General features: G+C 36.2%; 1 protein-coding gene across 2 annotated transcripts in view; it reads right to left on the reverse strand.

The window, feature by feature from the left end:
* Window positions 1-10,057, reverse strand: part of LOC110032696 (beta-galactosidase 2-like) — a 35,213-nt gene extending 25,156 nt beyond the window's left edge. The window contains exons 1-11 of one of the 2 annotated variants that reach the window (XM_020736402.1): window positions 9,588-10,056; window positions 9,354-9,449; window positions 9,119-9,231; window positions 8,928-8,994; window positions 8,759-8,851; window positions 3,801-3,944; window positions 3,394-3,482; window positions 3,176-3,281; window positions 3,014-3,101; window positions 2,574-2,692; window positions 2,317-2,481 (exon numbers count right to left, since the gene is read on the reverse strand). In XM_020736402.1, coding sequence (XP_020592061.1) covers window positions 2,317-2,481; window positions 2,574-2,692; window positions 3,014-3,101; window positions 3,176-3,281; window positions 3,394-3,482; window positions 3,801-3,944; window positions 8,759-8,851; window positions 8,928-8,994; window positions 9,119-9,231; window positions 9,354-9,449; window positions 9,588-9,749 — 1,242 coding nt within the window. In that variant the 5' untranslated portion in view covers window positions 9,750-10,056. Of the gene's footprint in view, window positions 1-2,316; window positions 2,482-2,573; window positions 2,693-3,013; window positions 3,102-3,175; window positions 3,282-3,393; window positions 3,483-3,800; window positions 3,945-8,758; window positions 8,852-8,927; window positions 8,995-9,118; window positions 9,232-9,353; window positions 9,450-9,587 lie in introns of both variants that reach the window. The other variant, XM_020736403.1, reaches the window with a different exon arrangement.
* Window positions 10,058-10,605: the final 548 nt, after the last annotated feature.

A 10,605-nucleotide genomic window follows, 5' to 3' on the forward strand; every position in this document is an offset into this window, starting at 1 on the left:
CTCACAACCACCATCCCCCACCAAAAACACACCCATAGTCACACACACACTCACACATAGCCACCAACACAACCTCCACAGTCACCAACAAGCTCATCACCCACAACCATTAACGTGGGCTCCAGAACCACCAGCACACACACTCACATCCACCACCAACCCACAGACCCAAACCCAGCACAACAAGCATTCACATGTCACCAACAAGCACATCACCCACACACACCAACACAGCCTTCATAGCCACCAACAGACACGTCACTCACAATCACCAACACAGCCTCCACATGCCACCAAAAAGCACATCACCCACAACCATCAACAAGTCTCCAAAGCCACCAACAAGAACATCACCCACGGTCACCAACACAGACTCCACATGCCACCAACAAGCACATCACCCATAGCCACCAACACAACCACATCACCCACAGCCTCCACATGCAACCAACGGGCATCACTCATAGCCACCTACGCAGCCTATACATAACACCAACAAGAACAACACCCACAACCACCAACACATACACTCACATCCACCACCAACCCACAGATCCAAGCCCAGCGCAAGACACACCTAAAGCCACCAACAAGGACATCACCCACACTCTCCAACACAGTCTCTAGCCAAAGAAAACATAGCAACGGAGCAACCCTAAACAACTTTTCAAAAAGGAGAATTGTGGAAAGCCTCATTCACCCAATTTGCTTCAAAATTATCCAAAAAATGTAAAATATCGCAAAGAAATTATCCAAAGAAATCGACAAAATCGAAAAACCGCAGAGAGATAACAGTTGCAATAAAAAACCCCCGCAATGAATATAGAAAAACATTGCATTAGAGAGGTCTCAACCAAAAAAACTGAGCCAGCTCACCAATAAGCAATCAAGAAAACAAATCTACCACAGATACATCGATAATTTAGCTCAATAGGATGGCATGTCCATTGAAATGCATTAAAAACGAAATAAGATGCTTGAAGCTAATGGTGCCAATTCCAGGGCTTGCTGAGGCCCAAACCCTTATTTCCATATCAATGTTACACTTATAAGAAGGAAAGCACGACATTAGACAGGTTCAAATGACCAACTTCCGCTATAGCAGAGTGATGAAAAAGAGGAAGGAGAGAGGATGATGCCAGTGGGACACGGGACGCCGTGAATAAAGGTGCAGGAAGCCGACTCGGGGATCTCGGAAAAGATAGGAAGGAGAAAGTTGGGATCTGTCGATAGGAGTAACCGAGGAAGAGGTGAGGGAGAGAGGCGAAGGAGAATTGGCCTAGAGCAACAGCGGTCGAGCGAGGGAGGAGACGGATAGAAGGACACGAGAGGAAACAAACCCTCGAAGCGGGATTGAAGATGCGAGCTGTGTGGTCTTTTTCGGATAAGCATCCCTAACGCAGGAAACAAACATCCAAGAGACGTTTTTAAAATGCCAAATGCACAAATAAGCTGTGCCAACGGGTGTGTGAGGTGTGAATGTTGATAGATTAGGTACATTGAAATTACTTTTAGTTTTGTTTAGAGAAATTCTAGATAGCCTAGGAAATTTGAGGCATGTTTTTAGACGAGGTGTGCCTTGAGGCATTGGTGCGCCTCGCCTTGGGACAATGAGGTATAAGCTTTATAGCAATTCTTTTGTAAAAATAGCTTGAGAAGTGCCTCATATTGCGCAAGTTTAAACAAAGAGGCTAAAAAAATCGAATTAGCTAACAGGTCGTTTGAAATCGCTTTTATTTTTTATTTTTCTAGTTTAATTTTTTGATTTAAATTAAAACATGTTTGATTGGGATAATTATTTTTAAAACACTCAAAACATCATTTGAACGTTTTGAGCATTTTAAAAATAAATTCATTTATTATTAAAAATAAAACACATAAAAGTTATACTAACCAAACATTTTTTTCAAAAGCAAAATAAAAAATAAAAAATAACAAATAACAAATAAAAACAAGGAACAAAGGTGATGCCAAAGGCCCTAAATATATAATCAATCTAAATAAAAATACTTATTTAGTTCTCCTATAAGAATCAAAATTCTTGCCAGGGTGATTAGCAAATATTAAAATATTTAAAGCCAACATGTTTTTTTTTAATTGATATGGGTGAGATCTGCTTCTAAGACCTTGGTAACAACCTTCAAAGGGCTTTATTAGCTAGGCTTGCTAGTACAAGCCTAAAAACCCAAATTTTCAGTGTAAATAAATCTTTATTTATCACAAACAAAATATAAAAAAAAACATCAATCCAGAATACCTATGGCTGATTTTAATAAAAATCACAAAAAAAGTCCACAAATAAATTTAACTTCTTACCCGTGCACTATTGAAAACTATGGTTTTACAGTCTGGAAGGATACTAATAGACCAAGGAGGAAGGTCATAATGCATTCCATTAAAAGTAACTCTAGCATAAGATTTCACATCATAGTTGGCAAGAAATGCAGCACAGTCTCCAGAATTTGACCTGAAAACATGTGACTGATATGATAATAAGTGTATAAGTTAGTGTATGCCTATTGTAAGCATTCATGTTCATTTAGAAAATGAAAAAAAGATATAAACAATTATACTTCTTGAGAATTTCCCAAATAAGTCACAACAGGATCACTAGAAACCAAAGCCATCTCACACAATTTGATAGCTCTATGTAGATCTCGCAAGTGGCCCCATTTTGGTTGCCTCAATAGACCTAACAAATAAAATGACTAAAGTTGTATAAATTACACAATTTTAGTGAAAATAGATTGAATCTACTCAAAAATAGAAGATGAGTCATCTAGCTAGGGATTTTGTATATTTGTAAATAAATTTGAAGATGCAATAGAACATGTGAAGTTTAGATAACATATACGGCTAAAGAAACAAATGGCCTACAGAATAACATAAAGGACAACAGAAGATAATCTTCATAATCATAGGCTTTAATGAAAGGGGGTCCTCAGCAAATTAGAAATAAAAAAAAAACAAAAAAATAGTATTTAAATTGCATCAACAAAGAGTTCTCACTCACCAAATTCATCAATTGGAGCATCATAGTCATAACTAGTTGCAATGAAAGGACCACCAGCTGTGCGGCCAAAATTCGTTCCTCCATGGTACTAGAAATAATAGCACACAAATTAAAACTCGGATCCACATGAACAATTTGAATCAGAACAACAGGAGTTCTTACCATATAGTAGTTGACAAAAGATCCACCTTTCTGTATAAATTTCGCAACAGAAAAGGCCAAGTCTTCAACAGGCCGATGTGGCACAGGAACTCCAAATCCAGTGAACCTTGGCATTACAAAAATAAGCATGTTATGTCCCCTAAATCGTAAACAAAATAAGCACATAGGACCTAAGTAAAACTGCAAGATTCAATCTAAGGCCATACTGATAAACTTACCAGGATGTCCAAACTTCTGTCCACATGGTAGGTTTATAAGGTTGGTTTGGGTAGAAGTAATCACAATAAAAACCATTGCAGGTGTTAATCTGTCAAAACCGAAAAAGATTCATCACTATAATATAAGAAAAAGAACCCAGAAAGATCAGAGTTTGAGCTGAAAAAATTCAAGCAAAATGAATGGCAAACAAGACAATAAGACTTCACAAATGAAAGGAGGCTGTGAGGTTGTGAACAGAAGCCCAGAGAGTTCGATAAAATCATGTATTTGAGCAATGATAGGCTAAACAAAATAAATATAATATAAGCCATAGGGCACCTAATTGATATTCAATAATTCTTGAATGCTTCAATTGCAATAGTCTATAAGATCTGATTGAAACAACTAAAGAGCAGTTATTACTTACAACAGGATCGGGAGCATCATCTTGTTTGCACATGATCCATGGGACTCCTGTGTCGAGACCGACCGCCATTCCTGCAGCCCATGCTACATAGTTCTTGGCAGGTTCTCCTTGATCATACTCGGGTGGCCCAAATTCGTTCTCAATCTACACCATTACATCATAAATCAATTAATATATATATATATATATAATATTCTTCATGATGGATGCCGGCGCTATCATTCCGCCGAAACTAGGGTTTGTTGTTCTTCATGAGGGTAATCCTCAATTTTGATCGATTTTCTGATTAGTTTGGAGTTTGTTTTTTTATCCTCTTGATAGCTCGGTTTAGTGCGATCAGATTGAGATTGTTTTTGCAGTTTTTATTTTGTTCTTTTTGCTGGGCTTTTAGAAAACGATTAGGTCTTTTTTGTTTTTGGTCGTGGGTTTTGATTTTGTTATGGTAACGTCAACCTTTGTTGATATGGGTTTCAAGGTAGAACCTAAATCTCTATCTTTCCCTCATCAGTTCCATGAGGATTTGGGAATGGGTATTGAAGAAGTTTCATTAAAAAGGCAGGTAGAAAAAGTGGCAAGCCAGCTATCATTTTCTCTGAATCTGAAAAATTTAAAGCTTGCTAAAAATTTGTATTTTGCCTTGGTGGGAAATTTTACATATGGGAATCCTAATATGGATATTATCAAGAGATATTTTGAAAATCTTAAATTTGAGGATGATTGGCAAGTAGAGGCTCTTGATGGAAGACATATTATTATTAAGCTTAGAAAGGAAGAGGATTATGCTAGATTGTTTTGTAATAAGCCTTAGTACATTGAAAATGCCTTCATGAAAATTCTTAAGTGGACTCTAAAATTTGATCCATCTACTGAACCTCCAATTATTCCTATTTGGATTACTTTCTAGGGGTTGAGATTTCATTATTTTAATCATCAGATTCTTTTTTCTCTTGGAGCCATTTTTGGTACACCTATGAAAATAGATTTGGCTACTTTCACTTTTAGTAGATTTTAAGCAGCAAGAGTGATGGTGGCAAGGGATATAACTCAACCAATGGCAGAAGACGTTTGGATTGGTACACGAATAATGAGTATTGGCAAAAAGTGGAGGTAGAATATAAGCCAAAATAATGCAATAAGTGTAGGATTTTTTGACATAATATGGACTCATGCTATGTTGCTCATTCTAAACTAAGAATGCCTAGAGATAATTTAAGAAAGAAGACTGAGAGGGTTAATTAGAAGAACACAACAACAACAACAACAACAACAACAACAACAACAAAGCCTTAAACCCACTACGTGGGGTCGGCTACATGAATCCTTTTTCTCCATTGCATCCTATTTAGTGGCAAATTTTCAGTTCTAATAAATTAAGATCTTTTTTATACAATAAGCCCAAGTCTTCCTATGTCTACCTATTGTATAAAAAAGATCTTAATTTTATTAATAAAAAGATCTTATACAATTGTATCAATATTAGCAAAATAAGAAATGACAATGTTATGTTGAAAGTTAAAGAGGAAGATGGGAGGTGGGTTTACATAAAAGATCAGATCATTTCTAATGTTATAAAATATTTTCAGAAGCTTTAAACTGCTACCGAGGTAAATTTTAGTATATTTAATTGGGTTGTTGCGCCTAACAATGCTGAAATTACACCTGGCTAACATTTTAGTATGGTGCCTCAAGAGGGCGAGATATGGGAGGGATTGAAGTCTATCGATACTCAAAAGGTAGCTGAGCCTGATAGTTTCACATCAGCATTCTATTTGGAATCTTGGGAGATCATTAAAACACATCTTATACCAGCTATTCAAAGTTACTTTATAGGATTCCTTCCACATAAATACTTTAGGTGTTCTTCTATTGTGCCAATCCCTGTGGAAAATTTCAAACATAAATGGAAAAATTTTAGGCTCATTAGTATTACTACTGTGGTATCTAAGATCATTAGCAAAGTATTGGTGAAAAGGCTTCATCTAAATTCTATTATCTGTCAACAACAAACAACATTCATTGCAGGAAGATATGTTACAGATAATATTATGATTGCACAGGAGTTGATGATGAATCTAGACAGCAAGTGTAGAGGCAAAAAAGGTATTATAAAGTTGGATATTAGGAAAGCCAATACTACTATAAGTTGGAAGTTCATTATGACTATTCTTAGGACAAGAGGCTTTAATTCAGAATTTTCTAATCTCATATAGATATTCATTGAGAATAATAACTATTCTATTTTAATTAATGGGCAATGTAAGGGTCACCTTAAATCTGAACGAGGGCTCAAGCAAAGAGATCCATTATCTCCGAACTTTTTTTATTATTGCTATGGATTATTTGTCAAGAATACTAAACCAACATTTATACTCTCATCCACTAGGTAGGTACACTGCTAAGAGTGGGGAGCTGGTGTCTCATCTTGCTTATGTTGATGATGTTATTATTTTTTGCAACATTAGTAAGAATAATATCAAGCATATTTATAAAATCCTGGATCGTTTCCAGATTGTTTCTGGGATGAAATTTAACGTTGACACATATGAGGCATCTCTTGGCAAAGAGGTGCCTTTGGACAGAAAAAATTGGATTGAAAGTTTTATTGGTTTCAAGGTTACTGTTTTACCTAAGAAGTACCTTAGTATACAACTTACCAATACCAGAAACAAGAAATTGACATAAGAAAAATAGTAGAATTCAAAGTTGGCATAATTCTTTCCTATCTTTTGGAGGAAGGTTGACATTTCTTCATAGTGTGTTGACTTCTTTGCCAATGTATATCCTTCAAATCACTAAGATGTCATGTAGCATGGAGTTGAAAGTGGAGATAATTTTTAATAAGTTTTTGTGGGTTGGCCATGGGAAAGGCACCCATTGGACTACTTGGAGTAAGTTGTGTAAGCCTAAGAAAGATTATGGTTTGGGTTTTAGAATTTTCAATCAAACCATGGAAATTAATTGTTGTAAACTTTGGATCAAAAATAGATCCAAACAAGGGCTGTGGGCGAATTGTATGAAGAGGAGATACTTCAAATCTTCTCATCCTTTTTTATGTAATCCAAAAATGAGGAATTCTTTAGTTTGGAAAGAACTTCTTAAAGTTAAACATAAGACCGAGGAGTTTTTTACATGGGAACTTGGGGATGGTATGGTGAGTTTCTGGTATGATGATTGGTCATTACTAGGACCTTTTTGAAATATCTCAAATGATATTCTGGATAAACATATGAGGATTGTAGATATCTGGAATGGAAATGGTTGGGGCCTTAATAAGGGTGCGTTTGGGGCAGCTTGTGCGTTGCAGGATAAGTTGCGTATCCTGAAACGCGGCCCACAGGCTAGCTGAGGGATTCGACCCGCGGTCTGCGTTTAGTGTAAAAACTCAAATGTTGTTTTGGATAAGCTAGCGAAAAGCGTGAACCAAACGGTACGACGATGTTTTGAAAACGTCACCCACACTTATAAGCTGCCCCAAACGAGCCCTAAGTCGGGGGAAATTTTGAATGGTGATTTGGTGAAGTATATAGCTTATATTCCTATTGACAAAACTAAATCTGATGTTATTAGAGTTAAAAAAAAAAGACTGAGTCTATCAGTAAAGCTATTGCAAATAAGCTTTATATTTACCAAAATAATGGGAAGGGGGACCACATCTGGAATGGAGTTCTAAAACCAACTTAGTCTTTCTTTGCTTGGAGAAGTGATCTTAATCTTCTTCCCACGGATAATATACTTAAACTTAAAGGGCTAAAGATTCCCTCTATTTGTCTACTATGTAGACAAGAGGAAGAATCTTTCTCACATATTTTGCAAGTTCTCGAAATTTATTCGAAGGAATTTGGCAAGTCAATTTAGCATCTTTATTCCTTAAACAGGGGGTATCATTCTTTAAGCCAATGTTTGCAGAATTGGGAAGGAAGCATAAGGGTTTTCATTTACTAAATATGATACCGTATATATGTTTTTTGTTTATTTGGATAGAACAAAATGGCAGGAAACATCAGGAAGTACAGCACTCAAGTAATAGAGTGTTGGTGAATATTAAATCCTATATATGTAAAGTGGTGAAAATTTAGCAAAAAGTGTGCTAAATTTATCAAAGTAATGTCCAGCATTTGGGGTGATAAGCTTGTTCGAGGGAAAAAACTGTGAACTTTCCCGTTCAACTAGTGAGATGGAACAAATCATTTTACCTTTTTTTTAAAATTAATCTATATAGAAGTTTAAAAAGGAGAAGGTTGGTGTGGGACGAATTGTGAGGGATTGTAATGGTAATTGTTTATTGTTTTTTTTCAGCACGGTCTTCTTCCATTTATGCTATATATTCTGAATTGATGGTTGCATTGCTTTGTCTTATGATTGCAAAGCAATTCGAGTTAAGATGTCCGCAGATTAAGAAAAACTATTTATTGACTTTTCAAAAATGTAATGGAAGGCAAACATGTCCTTGGGTGTGTGAAATAATCTGAAGAAGAATTACAAATACGCTACCTGATTTCAACATCCAGTGGTATAAATGCTTCAGAGAGGTTAATAGAGTGGTTGATTTTTTGGCCAACTTGGGGACTTGCTCTAATTGCCCGAATATAGGTACTCATCCTCCTCCAGCACTTGCCATGATTATCTATGGAGATAACTTAGATTTACCATTTATAAGATATAGTTGATGATTTTTTCTTTGCTTTTTTTTTTTTGTATTTGAAATCATTTTTTTAAACAATAATATAGAATTTATAGTTTTATTTTTATTTTTTTTATTTTTATAGAATTTGTTCTATTTGTGTTATCTCTCAGTGGAGGATCCACAAGTTTTTATTTTGAGTAATGTGTTTTGGGTATAGTTAGAACCCCCAGCCGGTTATATGTAATCTTTTTTTTGATATATATAAACAATGTACATTCTTCTTCTTCTTGTTTTGTTCCTCTGAAGAAGAATATAGGATGGTATCAATAGAAACCTGAGAAAGGATGATGGGGCCACCTTGCCACTCGAATAGATTTTCAGCCTTCATCATAGAAACTATCTTTGCTGTAAATTTCTCCATTGCAGCCTATTCAAGATGGAGTTTAAATCAAACCAAGAAGGAATGGAGAAAAGAGCAATGGATTGAGAAGTTAAATTGTTACCTTGAAATGCTCGTTATCCGTTCGGAACCGGATCCCAGGAATGTATTTTAGCCAGACTGGGAATCCCCTGTTCATCAAAGAGAATATTTCTTAAAGATGTAAATAGTTAATCCAGACCAAAAATTGGTTTTTAATTGAGGCTGAAATGAAAGAAGGTTAAAATTTTGAACATGGGAGAGTGAAGAATTCACCCAAAATTCCACTCAGCGCAAATGTAGGGTCCAATGCGAAGGTTGACATAGAGGCCAGCCTGCTGCACTAGCTTGATGAAGCGAACCAGATCATATCTATCCTCAAAAAAATACTGTAAAATTAAAAAGTAAATGAAAAAGATAATAAAATTAAACTCTTGATTGAATGAGCTGAAAGCCCAAATAAGCAAGAAGGGGTACAATTACAGAAATAAATTAGAAAGGGGCGGAACACCTGGTCAGGAGAGGGCTCGTGTCCATTCCAGAAGACATAGGTTTGTATAACGTCCAAACCTCCATTTTTAGCCTTCTGAATCAGATCCGGCCACATCTGAAAACAACAGCAAATCCAAACCTAAAAGATTTGCAAAAAGGGGGAAGGAAAAGAGGCAGAGAGAGAGAGAGAGAGAGAGCAGCAGCAGCAGAATAATAAAAGAAGCCGCATTTCTGTAAAGAGAGCTGAGCGGACCTCAGGGGTACTTCTCGGATAGTGAATGGACCCGGAAATGAGAATCCTTCGCTGACCATTTATGATTATTGCCTTGTGATCGTAGGCAACTGAGGCGGCCGCCGGGGTAAGTAGAGACAACAGAAGCGCCGCCGTCACCACCACCAGCCACCCGGTGCCCATTAAAGAAAAAGATTGCTTTTTTTCTTCTGCGCAACTCTTTAATCCACTCAAGTTGATGTTTTGATTATGGTGGCGGTGAAGACGAAGAAACGAAAAGGAAAGAAGAGAGTAGAAGGAAGATAAAGAAGCAGAAGAGGAAACCAGCTAAGCTCTGTTTATTTTATACTTCCTTTTCCGTCACTTTCGTCCAGCTTCTGTTTTCCTATGCGCCATATCCCAACTAAAGTGAGAGAGAATGGTGGAGGCTAAGGCTAGTGGCGGCTGGAAAGGCATCAGAACTTGCCGTGGTAGGCGACGAGTAGGGGCGAGATTTGATAGGGGCAATTAGGTATTTTGGTTTGTGGAAGAGCGAAATAGTTCATGCTTATATTTATTGATGACCATATCGTAATAAATAATAACCGAATTGTACAATTATAAGATCAATAGATTAAGACACTTCATAAAAAAATTACAATAGCTGCCCTCCCATGTGAGTTTATGGAGCAAATTTGAAGCTTTATAATTATTGCCGTCAAAGTGAACTAAATTTAGTTCCTTTTTTGTTTGGGGTGATGATGAACGATGGTCAAATTCTCAAATAAATGCAAGCTTAAAATTGAATTTTTTTTTAATGGAGGATCATTTTTGTTTTGTGGGGTGTTTGCATATATATCACACAATTTTTATATACCTCTAATCTAAACTTTTATATTCTCATACATAACACATTCAATTTTCGCATCACATTAAAAATAGCACCATTTTATACTTTTTTTTTTAAATTTGAATACTCATTTTTATGCATATGTTTATGTCACATATATAACCGAAAATTAGTTTCTTAATTTCTTTAAGAAACGAGAAAGCCCAAGTA

This window comes from Phalaenopsis equestris, unplaced genomic scaffold, assembly GCF_001263595.1.
Source record: "Phalaenopsis equestris unplaced genomic scaffold, ASM126359v1 Scaffold001009, whole genome shotgun sequence".
NCBI classification, from domain to species: domain Eukaryota; kingdom Viridiplantae; phylum Streptophyta; class Magnoliopsida; order Asparagales; family Orchidaceae; genus Phalaenopsis; species Phalaenopsis equestris.